The sequence below is a fragment of the Taeniopygia guttata genome, chromosome 1A, assembly GCF_048771995.1.
Source record: "Taeniopygia guttata chromosome 1A, bTaeGut7.mat, whole genome shotgun sequence".
NCBI lineage: Eukaryota > Metazoa > Chordata > Aves > Passeriformes > Estrildidae > Taeniopygia > Taeniopygia guttata.
The window spans coordinates 19,583,305-19,607,931 of record NC_133025.1 but is presented as its reverse complement, the minus strand read 5'-3'; the positions used below and the strand labels follow the sequence as shown (position 1 = coordinate 19,607,931).

The following is a 24,627-nucleotide window of genomic DNA, read 5'->3' as shown; positions in this document are numbered from 1 at the left end:
TCTTTCCTGTCCTGCTGTTAGCCATGATTACAGTTGGGAGCACAGTCCCTATCCCAAATACCTGAAAGTCTTAGGGCCTGGTTGCTTGCTTCAGTACAGCTTCACAAGAGGCTGTTTGAATTTCAGAACCTCTTAGTTGTTTCATACCAAAAATACAATATCATAATTCTGCCCGTACAGTCGGGAAGGGGGAGGGCATTTCAAACCCCTAGGTAACCTGGGAATAAATTGCTACCATTTCATATTTTGGCTGTTGTAGAGAGAGGAAACAGGAAATGTGAAGGAGAAGTGGGGGGAGGAATAGGAAAAAGAAGGACAAAATATAAGTGAGATTTTTTTCTGTATGGATTTGTTTAATGCTTTTGAAAGCACTGATATTTTTCATATTAAACTTTATATCCAGATTAACTGCAAGCACTTCTAGCTGAAGCTTCAAAGCCCACAGTATATAACTACCTGTCAGTGTTTTGATTTTTTTTTAATACTGAATGGAACACATTTGTCACTAGCAGTGTACTGACTTAGTGGCAGCTGACTGATACTCTTGTTTACTTACTGACATTGGGCTTAGGCTATGTAGAAAACATGATTATTTTAGTATCCATGAGCTGGTTGCACATGCTGAGTAAGCTAACAGCTTATGACCCAAACCTTCTGTATGTTTTTCTCACAACCATGATTTTAAATACATAATTTCCACTGATATAAGCTGTGCTGTCTGTAGCTTCACCTAAAAAAAGTGTGGCTGCTCCTCAGTAAAGTTATTTAAATGTTTAAGTCACTGTGGAGGCACAGGACACAGATCAAAAAATATAATATGGCTTGTGGATTCAGAGGCTGATACAGCACTTTTATGATCAGGTTCCCTTGAATGAAAACTGGTGTATTCACATAAACATGTGGAGAATGATTATTTTTTAGTATTTTCAATGACTGCATAAGACAAAAAAACAACATCCTTTTATGTTGCTATAGAACAATTATGTGCCATATGTAAGAGATATTTTGTGGGTTTATGTTTAGATTTAGGGGTAAATTAATCTGAGAGAATTAACAGTCATTGTACTAAAATCAAAACCATTGATGCTACTGCTCATGTGTGTTGGAATAATACCCAAGTGAGGGGATGTAATTTTTACAGTACAATAACCTGTCATCATTGAGCAAGTGTGAGTTTTTTGTCTAATGAGAAGATTAACATCTAGTTTCAGAGCTTCCCATTACATCCTCATGCTGTTTTTTCTTTCCACCATCTAATTTTTCTTTATGGTTTCCTTTTGATGCCCATATATGTTGTGATTTGTGCAGTTCAGCAAACGAACCTTACAGCTAGCTCTTAGGGACTGAAAACCACCAACATGAACTTGCAAAACAGTAGCTAAACATTTATAAAGAAGAAACAATTTAACCATTTCCTGGGTTTACTTTACTGCCTTACTTAAAATGGCTGTGGGTAGCTGTTTTCTGCTTTCTTGCTTCACTGCCAATAGCTGATATGGTCCATTTGCCAGTATTGGATGGATGCTGTGTGTGCTTTTTTCATGACTACTCCATATCTCCATAAAAAGTAGGTTTTTATTTAAATTAAAAATAAATAAAAATTTTAAAGAAGAAGAGTAAGATAGGTAAATCCTAGAAGACAAAGCTCACAAACTAAAACCTGCAAATAAAAAATAAAATCCATATTGTTCATGTGATGACTTTCTTTCACTTATATGACATTTATGAGAAGTGCAAGAAAGGGTGGTTATTCACTGTAGTTCTAGGAACCCAAATTGCATGAAATTACTAGAAAATGTCCCAGGGCAGTGTTCCTGTGGTCCCTCTTTTCTATCTTACTTGCCAGTGTATGGTGCCCTAAGGGCTGCCTCCATCAGTAATGAGATTCTGTGAGTGTTGCCCCTTCTTCAGTTCTTTCCCCTTCAATTCCTGCTCACATAGGCCCTTCTGCTGCTGTTTGTTTTTCTCAGAAACTTAGGATCTTAAAAATTAAGAGGACATCTGTCCACGAGAAAGTTCATAGCTCCTCCAGTGGAAGCAGTCAGTGGGTACTTGAAAGGGTGCTGAGGTCTGCAGATAAGAATTCAGATTTCTGAATCTGTACTTTGAGCATGAATTGCATTTTTGGGGTTTTCTTTCTTTTGTTGTCTTTCTCTTAACAGTTATATGCAATGGGGAATTTTTGCATGTTTTGGAGGAATGTGACCCAGTAAAGAAAAGAAACTCATGCTGCAGTGAAAGAAACAAAAATAGAATCCTGGAACAATATGGGGAAACATCAGACCCACTGTCACTGTCACATGTGCTGTGTCCAGCATTCTCTACAAGTTTTAGTATAGTGTGTCTAGCCAGTTGTCAAACTTCTGACGATGTAAAGGTAACAGGCTTGCAAGTTAAGTCACTGAATTATATTTTTTAAAAATCCGAAAAGTTAATCTTCTGGGTTTTGCACCTAACGCTAAATCAGTTGCTTAGATTGCATATACCTAAATAGTTTGTACAGCTCTAATGCTTCTGAAAGACTTTGTAGACAATCAAAATCTTGTGGTTATCCAGAGTGATGGAAAGGAATATTGATGGGCATGGAATATTGTCTGACACGGGTAACCTACAGCAAATGGGAATGTTGCTGGAGACATCACGCTGACATCATGTGCAACCAGCTTTGGGTCATGCCTTCATTCAGCTACGTCTGTGCTGGCTCCAGGAATGAAGAGAACTTGTAGACTGAACGCTGCATTCAAGATGAACTTTTTCCAGGCACTGTGGGTAGTGCTGTGCCCAGCTAGTAAGCTTCTCTGAGCCCAAAGCATTAGGAATTTCAGGGACTGGCTGTAGTTCAAGGGGACCAGCTGATCTCAGGAAGGATTCTTCCTGCATTGAATACTGGAGTTTACTAAACTGGATACAAGTTGGCTCCGTGTGTGGTTTTTAAGATCAGGCTCCTACAAACAGCCCTCCAGCTGCTGAAGCAAATTTGATCCCAAAGACTAAGTAGCCACAGGTGAATAGTGTACTTCTAGTCCCAAAATCCCTGATGGTTCTGAGCAGGCTGCACACATGACTGTGTGTCTGTCCAGTTTTACTGCTCTGCAACCATAATCTCCATGGATACTGGTGAAATTATTGTATATACAGCCATAGTTATAAACATCAGCTACCAAAATCCATATTTCATCAAAAGTTATAAAGTTATCTTGAGACTGTTAAAATCCTATGCTTTCTGCCTCTTGAGTTTTTGGACTGCAGTGGCTTCCTATGTTCAAACTTTTCTCTGAAATCTTAAGAACTGGGAAAATGTGCATATAACTAAAAATTGATTTTTCATCTAGTGGAACTTCAATAGAATCATTAAATATAGGAGTTGACAACACTGAAAAGGCGAGTCTAATTTAAGCAATGATTGAAAATCGCACTAAACCAAAGTCTCTAATCTATGTGAAAATGATGCCATCCCAGCAGAGTAATGGCTTTTTATCCTTGATCTTGAAAAGGAGAGACAGCAAAAAATGTGTCATAACTCTTATGGGTTCTGGGTCAAGAGTGATCATATCTGAAAAAGCTATTGCTATGATTGTTACAAAGTTGTTTCTTGTTAACTAAAAAGACAGTGGTAATTCTATTCTTTCTAAATTATGCTAGAAAGTCTATCTAGAGTAGTGTTATTTGGCATTATGATTAAATTTTATTATATTTTGTTTCAATTGTTAAATTGTTCTTATGTCAACACATAAAGCTTACTCTTTCTTTCTGAGGTGGAGGTGGACAGGAGTGAGCAGGCAGCAGTGTGGCACTTAGTTGCCAGCTGTGGTTAAACCATGACAATATGCCTCTAACCCATTTCTTTCCTGTTAAATCAAAATAGTTAACAGCATGGATTTGGGGTTTTTTTAAAAAAACAATTTTCAGTCATTTTAATCATACTGGTTACAGGCCCCAAGGAAGGATTTACAGGTGCCAAGCACAGGTGTGCCTATATTTTTGCTTTGACTGGAACCGGAGATGTCCTCTCCAGGGACTACACTGAAAGCTGAGCATTCATGGGGAAATCGCAAAGAAAGGGAAGCAACTCCTGCCACCTAGTAGTTTACTCAGTGGTTGATGGGGGATCCAGAGGACAAACCAGATCGTAGGTATGATGATATAATAACATACAGAGATCTAATCTAAAAATATGATCACAGAGGCAGTTGCAGAGATCACATATGCAAGTCCTCCTTAAATCTGACAGACAAGACTGTTCAAATAACATGAAACATATTTTTGAATGCTTTACCATTAATACTTGAGTTATGATGATGGTAAACCAGGCAAGGAAGGAGTCTGAAGGCATTAGCTGTGATTGTAATTTGGTACGGTTAGTTGAGTGTGGGAGCACTCATTTAAACCAAGTCAGGCCCTGGCCTGTGCAGCTTCAATTCATTATTTCCTGTTGAAGGTCTCAGGACTCAACTTTCCTTTCCCTTTTTTCTTTTCCCTTTTCCTCTTCTTATGAGAATCTATCTTTGGCCTAAAAAGCTTCTGTCATAAGAATTACTGAAGCTAAAAAGATTGTGCTTTGTACCATCTGAAAGCTTTGCAGCCTTGAGTCATACAGAAGATAAAAAGCGATTAATCTTAAAAATCAGTGGTTTTTAAACCACTGAAACTCACATTTGAACTTAGAATTGGGAAGAGAATGATGTTTATCATGAAAACGGGCTTAAAATCTAATTCTTCCTAACTGTCCTGTATAATGTGTACAGTATTTCACAGACTGGTGCAAGCATGAGTGGGAAGGTTTGTGAATTACCAGAAAAGCTGAGATGTTAAGCAAATTGCTGTTTTGAGCAATGTTATTTATTTACCTGGATAAACATTTTGTTTCCCCCAAAAAGTGGGAAGACTATAGACAGTATGCATTAGTGTGACTTGTCAGTGTTCTCCAGTGGCTTTATTGCCCATGGCTAAACACAGGGCAATTACATCTAATCTTTGTTATATTAGAAGCTAAGCATTGGCTTCCTTTTTAGTTTCTTAGTTTTATTTGTGTAACTTTCATGTTGTCCTTGTGGCTGGTCATGTGGAATTTAAGGTATTTCTGTTGTCAGTTCTTCTCACACTGTTCATTCCTTGAGCTGCTCCATGTAATTAGGCCACACAGCATCCTCATATCCAGAATAACTGTCCCTGCCCCGCTGTTGGAATGAGTTTCTCTGCTGTATCCCTTCCATCCACTCATCAGAGTGATACCAGTCTTCTCCTTCTTCCTATGCATTCTTTCTTCTGCTCAGGAAATGCCGTTTCTGAGGTGCTCAGCAGAACCACAGCAGTCTACACCTTTAAAACTTGCCAGAAGATCTGCTTCTGTGATGCTTGCAAAAAAACAGCTTATCTATATAATTTATCTCATGAGTGCATCCCTCCTTCCATAGAGCCTGCAGGAAACTTGTTGATTAAATCTACTTGTTTCTATTGTGTCTTTTTGAAATTCTGGATTGGCATCATGGAGGTTGGGTTAATTCCAGGACAATCACCTTTCAGATTCCACTGTTCTTCCTACACGTTTCTTGATTGCATCCTTTGTTTCTTCAGGTTAGAAACACCAGCTTATCCTGCAGATAGAGGCTTTGCTCTTCACTTGGCTCTCTATGCCTTTAGCATAGCACCAAATATGTGTCAGAGTCCACCTATTTGCAGCTGATTGTAGGCTCGGTATATTAGTTTGGAAGCTACTCCAGGCACCATTAATTTTTTTTTCTCTAGCAGGTGTGTTCTACAGTGATTTGTGTGAGTGTTTAAAACAGTGTGCAGAAGAACTTAATAGCATTTTATGTGACTGCTGACTGTTGACATTCTACTCCATGCGTTTTTCATGTTTAATTTTTGTGTCTGTAATTCCAAAAAGTTCTGTAATAAGATAAATGTGTGAGAAGACTCTTGATATTTTAGCACTCTCTAGCAAGTACATATAGTGTTATCCAGTCTTTAAACTGAGGTATTTTAATTGAACACAATTACTTAATAAGTAAGAGTAACAACTAAAATAATTTTTTTCCTTCTTAACAGGAGGTTACAAACAGAATCTTTTTATAATTGTACTACGTAGTGTCATGAAGTAATACATGCAGGGATCATTTTTATCCCTGTGCCACAGAGGAGACATCATTTATTTGTGGCTTGCGCTTGTCATGTCTTTCTAATGCCCAAAAAAAAAGAGTGGCTCTCCCTTGCCTGCAAATATTGACTGTATATTTAGTGTCCTCTTCAGCAGGGCACCTCTGTCTGTGGGATGGTAAGCACATGCTGTGGATATGTGGGCTGGAGTATAAGACATGCCCGTTCCTCACTTGTTGGGAAAGGCATGGCCATGATTATGTTAGCATCCTAACTTGATACCAGTTTGGGGACATTATGGTCTATGAAGCTAATGATTACATAATGATTAATATTCATAGATACAAAGGCAGTGTTCCTCTAATTAGTAAAGGTTCCAATTTGCTCAGTAAGAACAAACTTCAGTTTGAATCCCCATATTCCCTATGAGCCTTGCCTTGGAGCTGGGGGCTGGAGCTGCACAAATGGAGCTAATTGTCTGGTTACTTTTCCTGCCATTTGGGGAAAGGGCTGCCTGGGGATAAGTCCTGAACAGAACCATAAGCATTAGTAATTTGCTAGATGGAAAACAAGGCACCTATGTATGAATACTCAGGAGTTACTGCTGACTAGTTCCCTGGCTGCAGTCCCTGAGTAGAAGGTGCAAGAGGGTAAAGGAAGGGGTAAGAGCCCTCAGGAGTCTACAAGTTCCTTCAGTGAACTGGTTGAGAGCTTTGCTGTAGAACATGCCATCAATATGGACTTTTTCTTTCCCCTCTTTCAGCTCGGCTTATGATACCAAAACAAGACAGAAGGTGGCAGTGAAAAAGCTTTCAAGACCTTTTCAATCACTTATCCATGCCCGGAGGACCTACCGGGAGCTTCGGCTGCTTAAGCACATGAAGCATGAGAATGTAAGTGGAGTGAGTTCTTGCCTTTGGATTTCCATTACAGAAGTTTACAATATAGGCTTGATTTCACTTAGGTACAATCTTTTTCAAAAAGGTGTATGCAACTGTCTAGCTACCCAAGGTACATGGACCTAGCCACCTTAGGTGTAGTGAAACCACTGGAGTTTAGAAACTTTCAGTAACACGCTGAACTTTTATTTTAAAAATACATTATTTAATCTTGAAGGCGAGGTTAATGAAACTCAAAACAAGTCAGCATACTCTTCTCTAATAAAGTAATAAAAATATTCTATTCACTGCTGTTGAAGCATCTTGAAACATCAGCCTTGGAAAACAAAGACCTCACACCTCAAACCTGCTTTTGCTGAATGTGAATTCTGTTGAGAAATTAGGGGCAAATGAGTCTTGTTGCAATTGACAACAATGTAATAGCTAAATGAAAGTAGACCTTCAGATCCCACATACCTAAGTACTGGTCTTAAGTTTATGTGATAAACAGTTGATTTCAGTGGAGTATCCCCTTGCTTAAAGGTAGCTTAATGACTTGAAGCCTGAATAAAATATGGTTGATTGAAAAATATCCCAGAGAAAGAATAAAAAAGTTAACAAAAACAGACCAAGAATACTCATGAAGGTGTGCATAATCTAAAGTATAACAATGTATAAGGCATGTGTCAGCTTTTCTGTAATTACTTCTGCCTTTATTTTGTTTACTCTTTGTAATTATGATTGTAATTAAGATGGCTGAGGTGATACCTTTATATCACCTACTATGTCAGTTTTCAGTATGACCATATGTCATATTTTTGTAAGTTTCATCCCAAAAATGTTGAGCACTATCAATACAAATCACATGTTGCTTTACAGGTTTGTAAAAATAAAATGTCCCTTCCTTCCCCTTCTTTCACCTGACAGGTTATAGGACTGCTTGATGTTTTTACACCTGCAACATCAATAGAAAACTTTAACGAAGTGTAAGTAAATTATTTTAAATCATTCTGATTAGTTACTAAGTACATAAATACCATTCTGCTTTTAAAAAGGAAGAACATACATTTCTAAAAGACTTTCAGCCACAGTTGGCTTTGTAAAAATCTTTTTGCAACTTTCCCACAAAAGAGGAGGCAGGGAGATGGACCTAATTTTTGTACTTTTCTAAATGAAAATTTAAACTATTTAAATTAGATTAATGATAAATTATTTAGTGCTGCATAAATGCCAATTAACTTAAAACTTTTCCAGTTCAATTGTGTGTTTTTAAACTGTAGATTATTTGTTCATACATAGATAGCAGAGTTCAGGAATGAAGGAAAGTGTTCTGTTAGTTAACTGAGGCAATGTAAATTTAGGCTAGACCCCTGGCTAACATAAAACTAGGTCTATTTCAGTGTGACTCAAACATATGATTCATGCTAATTTCCTCTTGGTTTACATAATTGTATAAGCACTTAAGTAAACTATTTAGCAGAAGAAATAGTAATTAACATGTGGCCAAACCCCTTTGACTCTGGGGCAAAATTACACAAATGGAAATTGGGTATGACAGATGCATGCTTTTGTTCCAGCACTGTATTTGGAAAAGAATCAATGTTTCTGCAAAATTTGTCAAAAAATAAGACTTCCAGTTGGAACAGAGAGGGAAGTTACACAAAACACTCTTATTTCTACCACTCTAATATTACCCTCCATCATCAGATATTCCAGGGCCTTACAGGTCCTGTAGTTTTGGTGGCTCAGGCTGCCACTTTGATGCTGGGCAAGGCTTCCTCTTCATCAAAAATATATTCTATGTATCACTGCTGTACTGTGTCATGGAGAAAACAGAGATAAAATCTTCTAATATACTGCAAGTATTTTTCTTTTTCATTCTATTAAGTCGCATAGCAGTGATTGCTTTATTAGAACTCACAGCTGATTTAAAGGATATAAAATATGATAATAGACAGTGGAAAAGGAACCTACATGGCCTGTATGGATAATCTTTTAGAAGAATTTATGTTCTGCCATTTTGTGTTAGTTTTTTCCTCACTTCTTTATTTTCACAGATATCTTGTGACAAATTTAATGGGCGCTGACCTGAATAACATTGTGAAGTGCCAGAAGTTAACAGATGATCATATACAGTTTCTCATCTATCAGTTACTTCGAGGTCTTAAGGTACTGTCTGAGTCCAGGAGTCTAAATGTTGTAGTAACGAGTCAGCAATCTAAATGTTGTAAGGACGGGGTGGTTGCAATGAGCATACTTTAAACGATTTTTTTTTTTTTTTTTAATGTCTTAAAAGTGCACAAATAGTGTCAATCATTTCAGAAATTATCAGATGATTTTTCTAACCAGCAATAAACCCCCAAACCCATCAATGTTTACATGCACAATACATGTGAATACTCCCCTTGAAAGTTAACTTTACATCAGTGTCTGTTTCCGTTCCTATTGCAGGACCATAACATGCTATATGATGTCTCAAAAATTCTGAAGAATATTAAATGGATAAAGAACAATATGAAAAGTAACTCACATTTGTGCTTTGAAAGACATGAGCCACTTTGGAAAACCACAGTCCTGATTTTTATAGAGTGTCATGTGGGTAAAGAGATAACCAAGTTAGTTGGATCCTTTGGGAAATATCAGGAAGTAGAAATTTATCCCAGCAATGTACGATTCTACAATCACGTAGGACTTAGTCTGCCTGTAAAGTCATTATTTCCTTTAATCAAATCAATTTAAATTTATACACTTTAATAACACAGGCAATTAGCAATGAATCTACAGCAAAATTTCTTCCAAAGGAATCAAAATATATATAATTTTGCTGATGTTTAATATGTAAGTGACTATAAACAGAAGATAGGTAATGCTTCCCATTACTAGCTGCTAAGCTTTTTCTCAGATCAGTATGGATTTTCCCAAGATAAAAGCAAACAGAAAAGAGAGACATCAGCAGCTTTACTGGCTAACATAACAGTAATTTATATTTTAAACATGAAAAATAATATATGTTTGAAAGCAAGCCATGGTAAATACTGGCTCTGAAATATATTTATTACATGATTTTCAGCAAGTCACCTTCTGCCTGAGACAGTAATTCTTATTCATGCATGCAGGTTCCATCACTTTAAGTACAGATTTTAGTGAATAAAAATTGCACAACTGATCCCTTAATTGCATTGCCTCATTTACGTGAGTTAATAGCTTAGTTAGGAAGATGGATTCTGGCATTAATTATCCTGCTTGTGGTTTTGAATGTAAGTCCATGTTGTGTCAAAGCTAAATAATAGTAAGAATTGTACTCTTAAGTGAATATTAATTTCAGAAATGGACTCAGGTGCATTTCTGGCTCTGTTTCAAAGGGGAGAGGTTGCTGGTGGCTCCTCTCTTCTGGAACTGAAATTCTCATTAAATTCTCATGTCTCATTAGCAAAAGAACATTTGATCCTATATATGACTGCTTGGTGGCACCAGGAGGAGTTGCTGTGGTTGTCTCAGCAGAGCAGGGACACAGTTCCTTCTGTTGATAGCAGTGTTTTAGCTTCCTCTTCATTCAGCTGCTTGCAGCTGCTGTGAGGAACATTGAGAGGTGGCCCTGCCTTCTGATAAACAGTTTTTAGGTCTGGAACACGAAGAATGCCCTTGTGTTCTCTTTGGGTTTTCTCAGTTGCTATAGAGGTTTTGTGTATAATCCCTTCTCCTAAAAAACATGACTTCACCTCTAGAGAATAGAAGATTTTCAAGGCCCTGTTCATGCTGGTTGATAAGATCATAGATAAACTTGCTGTTAATTCTAATTAGAGAACAATAGGCAATGACAGAGTAAGCTGTTCTATTTTTTTTATTTTAAATGTTTTATGTAAAATAGCCACTGAAATACCACTTTGAAAGTGGACCTGAAGTAATACTGTGGCATAGGTAGGTGTTTTGGTAACTGACCTGTCCCAGAGTGCAGGTCTGGCTGCTTTCATCCACATCAGTGTTCACAGTATGGGAAAGTGACTTATATTGTGTAGGAGTCAACCATGCTGCTCTCTAGGCCACTGATTTCACTAGCCACCAGCTGATCAACATGGACACCCAGGGAAGGTTTTTTGGAGCAAATTCCAAACTGGTAAGAGACTTTATACAGAAGAATCACTGTGAGTGCTGCCTTTCATGGTAGAATCTAGTCTTCATGGTTATCTTTCTTGAAATATGCAATTCTGGATAAGACAAAACGGAGGTTTTGAAGTTTGACATACTTCTGATCTCTAAACATGGTATGACGTAAGTATTTTCTGTATATAAAACAGTCAATCTCAGAAGCAAAAAAAAAGGCAAGTGCCTTCAACCTCCCTTCACCTGTAACTTGAAATCTTATCCTTTTTGTTTTGTTTTGTTTCACAGTATATTCACTCAGCTGGAATCATCCATCGGGTGAGTTCAGTCTTTGAGGTAATGAAAATGAATTAAGTGTGTCCTTCTGTGCATCAAATGTATTACTAAGACATAGTTACAATACATTTTAAAAGGTTGAAGTAGTACTTGACTAACTCTGTGTTCTGCTACAGGACCTGAAGCCCAGTAACCTAGCTGTAAATGAAGACTGTGAATTGAGGGTGGGTATCATGCTGTTGTAACAAAGAGTGCTGTAAAAACTCTCAATATGACAGTTTTATAAGAAAACATTAATTTCCATTTTTATGGCTCATTCCATTAATTTCATCTGTTTGCTACTTGCCCATTTCTGTGAACATATGTTTTCTCCCAAATGTTAAATTAATATGAATACAAATATCTTTGCAAAATCCCTATGTACCCCACAGATGGTAAATAGGTAATAGTTTGGTCCCTGAGTGAGTACTTAACTGAGTATATCTTGAGAGTCTGACCTGTGGTATGTTATCTGCATCTGCCATGTATAAATGCCTTATAACAACTTTCATTTTTGTATCTATAGAACATACAAGCTAAATTAAATAATGGTGGCAAAAAATAAATCGGTATTACCAATTACAGGCAGTAAAACAAACAAAAAAACCCAACCAACCAAAAAGAACCCTATAATCCTTGCCTCCCAAATGCTATTTTGATGTACACATTTATAAATACAACTCTTAGTGTGTCTGTGTGATATGCTACATAGTAAGCAGGAGACTCTAGAGAAGGAAAAGATGTCCTGTAGCTTTCTAAGCTTTTAAGCTTAAGAATGAGAAGTTAAACATTTCTCCATGACAGCCAGAAACATCTTTATTCCTGTTTCTAAGACTATGATGTAATCACTTTATTCCAGCTGCAAGGGATTTAAGAAAAGACTCCAAATACCACAAGATCAGCAAAAAATCAAAATAATGAGTAAGAACGGTGCAGTTAGGTTCTTGCACTAGCCCAGATCTGTGGTGAGAAACTAGTTCCTGTTTGATTTAGTAACACTTGCAGATGTTCAGCAAGTTTCATTATTATCTCTTTAATGTCTTCAGGCATGTATGTTCAGCATGAAATTTTGTGGGTCATCTGTGTTTGATCATGTACTCTAAAAATGTGTACTGTATTTTTGTACTGGAAGTAAAGGAGACTTTTCTGGTTTTTTTTCTATTATTATAAAATCTGTGCACCTCCCTGGCTAGTGTTTGTTACACTGCTCTCTGCTTTGTTTATATTTATAGCTTTACTTCCTGAAATTATTTTTAATAGGACAAACTAGTGGATATTTCCAAGTACTAACAAAAAGGAAACAGAAGCAAAAGGAAGGAAAATGTGTGTGTGTGTGTGTGTGTGTGTGTACATTTGGTGGAAGGGATCATCTGTTAAGGAAAAATATTGCCAAAATCCTTATAAAATAAGGCCATTACTGTTTGAGTTTCACACCATTATTTGTGCTTGTTTGCCTCATGCATTTTTCTTCACTTAAGAAATAAATTATGCTTTTAAACTATACTGGAAGTAAAGATATGAATTATTTATATCTTAACATTTTTCTTTAGGCTTTTTAGATCTTTTAATTGGATTATAACTGAGGAATTTTGAATTATACTCTTGCAATTTTCTTATTCCCTCTGAAAGGATTAGCCATCAGCTTAATAAATAATCCTGGATGTCATCACAAGAGATACTCAATGATCTTACATTTTTATGTGAAGAGATGCTGGCTAGCTCAGATGACTGACTTAACAGCACTGAGGCTCAGACAGTACCCTTTCAAGGCAGTCTCTATTAGAGCTAGGGTCAATGGGACATAGACTAATCAGAGAATAGAACAGAAAGCAAGAAAATTAGCTGGGAAAGTTCCGTTGAAATAATTTCCCATCAATGTAAACTTAGCAAGGAAAAGCATCTGGAGGGGAACACTTTGCCATCAAGCCTCTTTGTACGTAAACAGAGCTCCTTTATTTGTTTTGGTGGGCAAGTTCTACTGAAAACAAATGGGGTGGGATATAAATTTACATTGTTACATAGGATATACGTTTCTCTCCTAGTGGCATCAGGATAATGTGTGATTTGAGTAAATGCTTAGACATAAGAAAATTAGACAACAGAAATTCTGCAGATTTGTGATCAGCTTATTTGGTCTTTAAATGGCCACTGGCACTTGCTGTTAGCATTTTACACAAACACTCTCAGATTATAATATTTCATTTTTTATAGCAACAGTGTCTATTTTTAGTAAATTAATGTCAGTGGAAAATTGAACCTAAGGCAAAATATAAAGCCTGCTGTGGAGAACAAAACACCATGTTCATTGCAGTGGAAATATCTTTATGCAGCACCAGAGACTGCATGGATACAGCAGGAAGAGCAGATGAGTTCATCTGCAGAGTGCTGCTGATTTACTTCACCAATAGTAGGGGACTACAGAAAACTCAGTAATGGGTAATGGGAAAATCAGGACCTATACAAAAGTGAAAGGAGTTTTTTAAAATTATTATTTTATTTTTATTCTGTAGATTTTAGACTTTGGTTTAGCTCGTCAAACTGATGATGAAATGACTGGATATGTTGCAACAAGATGGTACAGAGCTCCAGAAATTATGTTAAACTGGATGCACTACAATCAAACAGGTAAGCTGTGAAGGCTTGTATTTTGCTACAGCTGGATATAGTGATAGTTTTAAACCAAGAAGTAGCTGTGTTTAAGGATCTCTTTGATTCATTGTGCACATTTCTGTCTCTGTTTTTTGGCAGTTGACATATGGTCGGTTGGATGCATCATGGCAGAGCTATTGAAGGGAAAGGCTCTGTTTCCAGGAAATGATTGTATCCTTAATATAAAACTTAAAATGGAACTAAAAAATACTCTCTAATTCTTCCTTTTTTTTTTTTTTTTTTTTTCCCTAAGGACTTGAGTGTTTCTATAGACATGGTTTTGAGGTAACAAACTTGTAAAAGTATAAACAATTTGCTAATCTTTCAGTTCAGGATGTATGACAACTGAAAATGAGACCCACTGGTAAGATAAAAACCAGTAACAGATGTTCCTAAGCAACAAAAAGTTACATTTATTCTTTTGTGTATCTGTATTTAAATAATAACCTAGTTACAACAGGGTAGATTTCTTCCATGTGTGGATCTTACTGAAATAACGTATGCTAAAACTGCAGCTGAGAAAAGGCATCATTTTTTCACCAGCTAATATGATTTAACAAAATAGAACTGCTTTTAGGCTGAAAGTTTCAGAAAATGCAAATGAGTTAACTTTTAAACAATAAGTGAATTAACAGATCTATTGTGTCCTGTTATAGTAAAAGAAGCCAGTAGTACCAGAAATGCCACAGGAGCAACAAAGCCCTTCCTTCACTGCAGCTCTGTGCTATGGTCCCTGATGGAGCATCAGGGATTTCCATTGCTGTTTCTTCTGCTGGCAGGAGCAAAAAAGAGATGTTTCTGAGGAGAGCAGTAAAATAATAAAAGAAAACTGAAGATAAACACATAATAAGGAATGAGGAAACAACTGCATCAAGCTTTTATTATGAGAAACAAGAACACATTCTTCTGTACTGAATATTGACATTTCTTGCTACTCCGAAACCCGTCCAAAACCAAGTACTTCTGCTGATACTAAGCTGTTTCTGGGTGCAAAGCATTATGACATTAGAATTGCCTGAAATAATCTTAAGAGTGCTGAGACCAAATCTCCCCACTGGCCTTCCTGTTGTGCTCAGCATCAGTAGCCTCTATTTTAACCACAGGCATTCTCCAGGTATTTCATCATTGGGAGATGACTGTCCTCAGACTGTTTGATTTCATGATATGTGGTATTTTTAAAAAATCAATATATATAGTTCACAAGAAATATTTTTTTTTGTTGTTATAAAATATTGTCTGCAAGTATATGATTATATCAATTTAAATAAAGCTGTAAATCTTGAGTCTCTATAAAAATGTAATATACTTTACAGGTCCCAGGTTGCAATGAAAAATTAACATTTTCAAAGGTTTTAATCTTGAGACCTATATAAAACAAATTTTTAAAGGCACCAAATTATAACTTTTCACTTGCCAATCTTCAGATTAGTGATTTAGGCCTATGAGCTATGTATCATATTAAACTGATCTTCAGAAATCCCTCAGATCGCTGAAACATAAATATGCTATTAATATTAAGCTTAAGAATGTATTAAATTGGGAACTAGGACAGAAAAGCAATATTTTTCATGCAGCTGACATACCTGACAAGTTAATATAGTACAATAGAGAATTTGGTACTCCAGGATTAGGCTTAAGCAGATATGAATTGATATCCTTCTAGGAGCTATGGTGGAATTGTCTTGCTGAATGGTTTTAAACATCTTGTTTGCATGTAGGGAAGCTCATTAATTGTCTAAACCCAGAAGGACTGTGTGCTGTTTATTTCCCTGAAACTATGCAGATATCGATCAACTGAAGAGAATAATGGAAGTTGTGGGCACGCCCAGTTCAGAACTTCTGAAGAAGATATCATCAGAACATGTGAGTTCACAGCTTCATTCAGTTAACTGACTTTCCCTCATTCCTTCTCCAACTGGCATTCTATTCACTGCCTGTGTTACATGGGCACTCAGATTAGTAAACGAGCAAATTCCTTAAAATTATCTCTGTTTTTTTGCTGCTAGAATGCCACCATTAAAAAATATGCTTTTGGAGGCATCCAGATACCTTGACTATCACTGGATGAATTTTGATACTTGTTCTCATGTACTCAGTTTTTGCAAAGTGTTAAGACATTAATCCCAATGATCTTTTAAAGTGCTTATAATTAAATTATAATTTAAAAAATTAAAACTGGTGCTTAGCTCATAGCATTATATTGTTGCTATTAAATCTGATGGCTCTGTAATTTGTATGCTTTACATTGTTGTAAGGTTTCTAAAGAGAGATGTACCCAAATCAAATAACGTGTGTTCTGCATGAGTGCTGTATTTAGATTCCTAATTTGAAAATCGTATTTATTCATCTTTCTAAATGCATGTGTGAAGTCCAATTTCTTTATAACATTCATGAAGAGTGGGCTTTTTAACTTTCCACGTGACTTCTTTAAATAGTAATCTAGTAAATGAACAATTTCTACTTAGTTTCTTTGCTAAAGTGACACTTAAAAGATTCATTGTAAGCAGTAACTGTGGATAGCAAGCTGAGGAATGAGATGTAGTATTGTTTGATAAAGGTAGGTGATGTGTAAGAGTTCAGATAAACACCAGCACACAGATATCTCCTAAGCTGCAGCTGTTTTCTTAAACCTCTTCTGTGTACATCTCAGACTAATACGAATGGCTATTTCTCACCTTGTGTATATATTGATGGGTTTCCTTTGACCTTACTAATAAATACACTAGTAGGTTAAGTAAGCAGGATCAGTAGGAGAGCCAGAGCAGCCCTGTATTTCTGGAAGGTCCAAGTATAATGCAACCTCATCATCACAGACCAATACACAGTCCCAGAGTTTTTGGCTACCCAGTGCCTAGGAATGGCTGGGGCAGGAGACTAACTAAGCATCCATCCTTTTGCCAAGGACTTCATCAACCAACAAATCTCAGACTGTGCTGTCCTAAGCATAGGTCCTTGTATAGTCTCATAGGTCCTTTTGTAGCCTTCATGTGTTGTTAAGATCCTACAGGTTTTGCTGTAACACATTCTCAGTAGTGTATACAAATGTGTTCTGTTCCCTCAACTAGTGAGCTTTTTGATCATGAGAGTAACACCTTAAATACTTACTGGAAATAGTATGTCCTTTGTTCTTTTAATTTCTTGTGTTTCAGAACATAGCTCAGTGAGGTACAGGAATCCTGAAACTATTTTATTTGGGCTAATTATACTTTTACAGCAAAGGCAGAATACAAAAACCAGGTTAATGAACAGGAGTGCTGCTAGGTCACCTTTGGGCTGCTGCTGCCTGATTAGAGGAACAATGTCAAATGAGATGCATACTTTGCTTGGAGGTAATTGCCAGCTGCAAGGGAATTTCTTCATTCTAGTTCTTCTTTAGCATGTAGTTTGGCCTTATTGTTTAGTTATTTCTTAATGCAGCTTGCAGACATAGACAATTTTTTGACATTCCTGTAACAGCAATGTCAGAAATTTGCTGAAATGCCAAGCCTATTTTCAGTTATAAGTAGAGGATTAAAGAACTGGAAACTAATAAATTAACTTCCTTGGATATTTCAGCACAAGTTATGAGGTGTTTGTCAGTGTTTCATGTTAATATGAGTTTAAATGGTAATTGCATTTCAGAATAATTTAAACATTGGGATTCTCTTGGTCAGGTTTCTGAGGTGAGTATATAAGCAGAGGGGACAGGCTAGTAAGTGCACTTTGATAGGTCTGTGTTGTTTCCAAGGGATTTCTGGGCAAGGTTGGAGGTAATTGTCACTGCATCTTGTTCAGTCATGTTAGGATTAGTTTTTGATTAGTTACTGTTTTCCATGGGCCAAGGATGCTTGCTTAGCCGCCTTCAGATAGCGTCCTTCTAACAGGACTGCTAAATCCTGAGAGACATTTTAAAAGGGTTAGGGTTTGTCCAAACACCAGCTGAGGTTTTTAATGGATTTAGGGAATAGCTACCTGCTTCCTTTTTGACAATTCCTTTTCAGAATTCCCTGTTCTGTCTGATCCAAGTATTCAACCTCTTCTCTTGCCAACCTACCTACCTCAGCCTAAAAATTTGTAGCTGATGTACTATTAGGCTGACATTTGTGGATCCTATACCAAGGCAGGCTTTTACTAGCTGAGTTTGAATTAACCTTTCACAGCCACAGTGAAAAGGCAAGCTCTTAAATTCTGTTAAACATCTGAAAATCTGTTCGCATGGAGTATCAGAATTTGTTGTTTGCTCTGTGAAGCTACGTCTCACCAGAGAAGAGAGAGGAGAGAAGGCTGCAGATTGAATTATACCACTTTGCTGAGGGTAACTGAAAGATTATTCAGGCTGCAGTTTCTGATTGAGCTTTACATGCATGTGTTCCCTGGGGATATACTGCAATGAACCAGTAAGCACAGGTGAAAGCTAAAGTGCTAACCCTTAAACCAAAATGCACCTGCTTAAAACTCTCTTGTTTATTGTCCAGTGTACAGGAGTGAGTGTTTGAAATAAGGTCATACATTGTGGTTTTATGTAAAGAGATTTCCTATGTATAAGAAAGATTTAAAAAATGTCTGGTTTTTTAGAGTTAATGTGGTTACTGTTGAGCAAAAGTTAACCCTGTGGATATGGTATGTATATTGACTTATTTCTAGGCAAGAAAATACATCGAATCTCTTCCACATATGCCTCAGCAGGATTTGAAAGCAGTGTTTCGTGGTGCCAATCCATTAGGTAAGAAAGTCAAACTGACACAGATAAATTTGTTCACTATCATAGGGACTCAAGCATTCCTTGTGTTCCTTACTATATGATCCCATATAATAATAATAATAATCAGACCAGTGAGAAGAGCCTTGCTTAACCTTTCTTCCTGAGACTGTTTTCCCCTTCAGAAGCCTGTGTCTTTTGTTTCTGATGGAGATTACAAGAACCTCCTAAAGGGAAATGGTCCATAGATGAAAAGCAAAAGCCAGCTGTACACAGCAAAAATAAATTAAAATGCCATTGGGTCTAGATTAGAGACAGAACTTCTGGCTCAGGAAGGCCATGAGCTGTAAATCACTGGCAAGCAAAAGAATGTACCAGGAAGTACAGCTGTTTGAATGACCCTTTGGAGTATTATTTCCTAGGAATATATGAGCCATTGTTGGACACAGGATACTGGGCTAAGGCAGACCTTTGATCTGATCCTGTATAGTTGTTTTTCTGTCTAATCAATTGGTTCTCCCTGTGCAAAAGAGATGTTTCTGTGAACTTTTTATTGTGACATAAAAAGGAGACACTTGAGTCATCAGAGTCATCTCACTGCAGTACCAGATGAGTTCCATCAAGGAATTATATATTCCATTATGTGGAAGTAATGTGAGTAAAAATGGTTTGAATTAATTTTGTGTATTAATACAAATTTTATTCTTACAAATACAAGTAGTTTGGAACACTTTCATATTAAAAAATGGGATTTATTTGCCTGAAGTACATGAGAGCATGCTACATATTAATAGCATAAAGGCAAATTAATGCCAATGCTTATATGAAAGCAGTAAAAAAGTAGTATTTGAAATAGTTATGATAACATTTCAATTAAAAACTAATTTCAGCCATACAACTCTCTCTTATTTCTGGTATACTTCAAATGTCAACTTCAAATGTATTTTGTTTATGCTGGGTCCTGTTGAAGTTGCTTTGGGCTTTTCACCTGATCATTTCATTGGTGCAGCTTATTCGAGGTGTAATCTCACACTTTATTATTCACAAGTAACTTAGCTTAGTCCTGATCAGTGCAAACTTAAGCATACAAAGCCCAACACAGGATATTACCTTATAAGCACACATGGGTCTTTTTAGGATTAAGTCCTTGGATATCCAGAGAGGTGAATCAGATCTCCAGTTGACTATACTGAACTTTTGTGCATGTCACAAGCAAACCAGAAGCTTCCTTCAGCACTCTTTTGTACTTGCAGTACAAAATCTTCAAAGCCTACTTGTTATGTTGCCTAAATTTTGCCAGTAATATTAATTGTGTTTAAGGTGAGTGAGAATAGATGGAGTGTAAACAGTTGCCTTTTCTTTTATTTCCTCATAGTCTATTCTGGCTTTTAACTACATTTCTGTTTTGCCTTAGCTGTAGATCTCCTTGAGAAGATGCTTATTTTAGACAGTGATAAAAGGATCACTGCATCAGAAGCACTTGCCCATCCCTACTTTGTACAGTACCACGATCCGGATGATGAACCTGAGGCTGAGCTGTATGACGAGTCCATAGAGAACAAGGAGCGAACCATAGATGAATGGAAAGGTATCAGAACTGCATGCACTAGTTAAGACATGTAGCAGGAAAAAGCCTTAGTTGAATAACAGTTTTCCTCCATTTCTAGCCAGAGCAATTTGAACTTTTAAGCCTCAGGTAAACAAGATAAGTTCATATGCGTGCTTGTGGGAGCAGACAGGTAGAAAAGCTTATATTTCCTCTCTGGATTTTGCCCACTCCCCCACTTCTATCATCTCCTTACTAGATTCCCTGTACCAGTGAAAGCTTAACTAAAAGCTGATGCTAGCTATCAGGTAATTACACATTCTGTTTTGCTTTTAGTTTTCTAGGTCAGACCCGCAGCTGAAATAACTGTCCTGGGGCAAGTGACACTACTTGGGATTCTGGTGTAGTTCTGACCAGAACCAGAAAGTAATATTATCCACATAGATGTGTATTTTGTTAATAATTCTTTAGATAGCAAAGGAATTTTGATTAATAACTACACCATGCTATTGGTTCTGTTTGAGATGATAGTTGATGATTTTACTTGGGAGTGACACCCCAAAACCTTTCTTTGGTAAATACTGCAACAACCTTCCATGCTTGCAACACAATCAGATTGCACTGCAGTATCACAGAAGTAAGGTGGCTCAACATTAGACTGCAAGTACTCTGAAAAGTACAGTCCAATTTCACCACTGTCTAATGAGGACATATTATTCTGAAAATTCCTTAGCAGAGGTTTTAAATTGAGAATAATGTTGTAGAAAAGTAATTGTTTCTGTTTATCAAGAAAGGTCTTTCCTTGGCTTAAGAGGAAATAAGTCTTCTATAAAATAAATGTTCTTTTGTTTCTATTTGCATTTTCTGTAACTTTTACTCGGGAAAAATTTGATAAAAATGTATTATCATAGTGGTTAGGTTTATGACGAAAAATACTCTTATGTCTTACTCATGCCCATCCACTTGTGCCATGTTTTATCCTGGGTATTACAGGGGAGAAAGCAGACTGTCTACAGCAAATGTATCTTAAAGATAGATAATAGTGAGTTCATGGCTCTCTCTACAATAAATCAACCTCCTAGAGCCCTGGAGAGGCTTTTGTAGAAGCTGACTGTCTATACAAACAAGGAGGATTGACTGGCATCGCTTACTCTTTACACATGCTCTCCTTTGCAAAACCTGGCAGCCTACAGCAGCACCCATACATCTTGTTTGTTGAGAGCTGCATTCATTTGCTGCTGTACTTAGAAGTGGGTGATTTTTTTTTTTCTGCTGCTTTTTCAGTTGCCTGAGTCTTTAACAGGAAAGTTTAACAATTTCTGAGTCATGAAGCGGATTTCTGTTTGTGATGAAATTCCACTGAAATTATTTCAGGAACGATCTTAGCTTAACAGCTTAACACTTTCTAAACTGAAATGAGGACATGAAGGTGATTTCTCTTGGAAGGGCTGTATCATATTTATCACTGCATTTTCATGTATCATTTTTTACATAATTGACCTTGACAGAACTACAGGTCAAATTCCTTCTTTATTCAGGTTTAAAAAAAGGCCTGAGAGAAAAATCTCCAAACTTGCACAGCAGGTTTGCTTCTGTTCCTTCTTCCCTCTGGCCATATTTTTTTCTTGGGGAATAAACTTTTTATTTTCAAGTACAGCATGTGCACATTTAAGTAAGATGAAATAAAATGTTTGTAGTGTCGATGAAATATTGACCCAATATCTCAAGATATCGTTGGTACGTTCCTGCCCTTTTTCTGTTGAAGTTAAAAATCAGTGGTGCCTGATCTCAAGGGGCTGAGCACCAAAGTAAAACAAGATTTCAGACTTTTTGTCTTACATATTATGCACTTTGGAGTTTTTTTGGCCTCCATTGCACACTGCTGAGGCTAACAACCCAAGCTCACAGATTTCTTCCTGACATGTTTAATCTGTTAGAAAATATTTTAAAATTTTAGAGGCCAAGAATATGCTATTCAGAGTTGAATGCTATACATTCTCTCCTTAGATGTTGCTCCAGTTGCACGTTATCTCTGCTGAGTAGGTGCAGTGAGGTGTGGGTAAAGAGCTTCATAAACATAAACCACACAGCCAGTGAGAATAATTTCTAATACAGCTCTGGGTGTCCGATTTGTGAGGACACTGACTTCTCCAAGTTCAGTCAGCTGTAGCTGCTCCCTGGCTGCCTGTAATTCTATGTAGTAGTCATAAGTCAGTCACTCAAAGTCACTTAACATATCCTCTGATGCCTGGAGCTCTGCACACAGAACCTTTCCTTCACAGAAACCCCTCACTGAAACTGTACACAGTGGTACAGCACAACAAAACCAGAGCATAAGCAAGATTCAGTCCCAAGATTTTTTACATGCTTTTTAGAGGAGTCCTAGGTACACTTGCAGGCATAGCAGCTGTCTCAGACAGAGGTACTTAATAAAAAAGCCAATAGACTTGAGATTGATATCATCACTGTTTGGAGAACAGAACCTGAAGTAATGCCCTAACCTGAAGTTAGCCATATGCAAACAGGATTTCATCCTTAAAAAGCAGCATCTAATTTGAGAAAATATGAAAGAGGTAGCCACTGACAACATATTCCATTAATGTCCAAGGCAGAAAACAGGACATGACTGTTAGCGTGAAAAGATAAAGGGTTATTCCCAAAGCAGGGTAACATAGCAAGTAACCCATTAGTTTCTAGCTATTGATGAATATAGAATTTCCTGATGAAAGCTGTTACATACTTCTAAGACAAAAAGAAATTTTTTTCAGAGTACCATAAAATTAAGTCAGCTACAATAAAACATTAAAAAAAAAAAAAACACAAAGAAAAGAAAAACACCAAAAATCCAAACAAAGCCAGGATCACAAGGAATTAGCACAGAACTGCAAATTATGCATAATTGAAGGCAACTAACTGAGAGATGATAAAGAATATACTCCACAGTAAAAAGTGTACTTTTTGAAATCTTATCTAGGTACTTTTAAAGATTCCATTTTCCATTACATGTTGTCTTTTATTACATCATTTTGGTAGGTCATCTGACAGTGTAATTGATGTTTTTATTTCAGGGCCTGTGTGTTTTAGTAATTAGTTGAAGGGGACAGTCCTGTTGTACAATAACAGCATTTGAGAGTCTGATTTGTAATCTGAGGTTAAGAGGAGGATTCCTAATGAATTCAGTCTGTTTTTGGATCTGGACATTAAAGAGGCTGGAAATAAACTACAAGTCATGTGTATCTGCAGAACTGTTTTGTCTGGAATATTTTTCTTTTGGAGAAAATATCACCTAATTCCTCTCTCTTCTTTACACCCCCTCTACAGAACTTACCTATGAAGAAGTGAATAGCTTTAAACCACCCGACTTAAAAATGGACAGCCTGGAAATAGAACAGTGAATACAGGCAGCTCTGTCTTGCCCTGCTGCACTATGAAGACTGTTAAAATATAACCATACAATTTAACCTGTGGTCAGATATAGATCTTACTATCCAAAGATGTTGGAGGAGATGTGGAAAAACAAATGCATTAAACAGAATCCAGATGCTGTCTGGTTTGGGTGGGGGTATTTTTGCCTTGTAACATGAATGTATTCCCAACTCACAAAGGGTGGTAAAGAACTGCTTCATTCTGACAAAATTATGCACTGAGTTTTGTCAAGCCGTGTGTTCTGCATGTTTCATTTTATCAGTTGTATTGCCAAAATAAAGGTGACCTTTTAAATTAATTTTAAAATTGTACATTTAAAGCATGAATGTATACAAACATAAACAAGAAGTCCATACAAGCAATCCTTTTTTTGTTTTTGTTTGTTTGTTTGGTTGGTTTTTTTTGTGGCATTTAATCTGTCCGTTTTCGTACTATTTATAGTTAGTGCCTTTATGAAGAGAGGGCGTGGTAGTGAGATAGACAGAATATGCATATGTAGTCATATCTGTGGTGGTCTTACACATGTACTGGATGTCTCCCAAGCAATCTTAACACCAGTTCAAAGTCAGTTAAAATAAATCTTTCTCTTCTCTTGCCATTCAAGTGTCTGTTCTCATTATTTTCCACACCTATTTTTTTAATCTGCACAGTTCCCATTTGTGAGACAGTTTTACTTCCCAATTGCTGGACTGTTGGGGAATTTGCCTGGGTTTACAGGAAGGTGCCTTGAAGGTACTGCAGCAGAGCTCTGTCGACTTCTGCAAGTTTCAGCAAAGGCTGTCACAGATGGCAATGCAGGAGTGCTCAATTCAGTTCACAACTTTGAATTAAATATTCCACACTGTCTTATTTTCCTTCACAAAATCCTTGGGAAAGTAATCTAGTAATTGCCATTGGAAGACACGACAAAACAAAGAGATTCAAGAATTTGCCACATT

General features: G+C 36.8%; 1 protein-coding gene across 1 annotated transcript in view; it reads left to right on the top strand.

Annotated features, from left to right (window-relative positions):
- The window catches only part of MAPK11 (mitogen-activated protein kinase 11), a 30,659-nt gene extending 6,372 nt beyond the window's left edge, over window positions 1-24,287 (top strand). The window contains exons 2-12 of the mRNA XM_030256437.4: window positions 6,860-6,989; window positions 7,902-7,960; window positions 9,032-9,143; window positions 11,364-11,393; window positions 11,528-11,575; window positions 13,901-14,015; window positions 14,139-14,210; window positions 15,823-15,902; window positions 18,663-18,741; window positions 20,132-20,305; window positions 23,585-24,287. Coding sequence (XP_030112297.1) covers window positions 6,860-6,989; window positions 7,902-7,960; window positions 9,032-9,143; window positions 11,364-11,393; window positions 11,528-11,575; window positions 13,901-14,015; window positions 14,139-14,210; window positions 15,823-15,902; window positions 18,663-18,741; window positions 20,132-20,305; window positions 23,585-23,658 — 973 coding nt within the window. The 3' untranslated portion in view covers window positions 23,659-24,287. The remainder of the gene's footprint in view (window positions 1-6,859; window positions 6,990-7,901; window positions 7,961-9,031; window positions 9,144-11,363; window positions 11,394-11,527; window positions 11,576-13,900; window positions 14,016-14,138; window positions 14,211-15,822; window positions 15,903-18,662; window positions 18,742-20,131; window positions 20,306-23,584) is intronic.
- The last annotated feature ends 340 nt before the right edge of the window (window positions 24,288-24,627 follow it).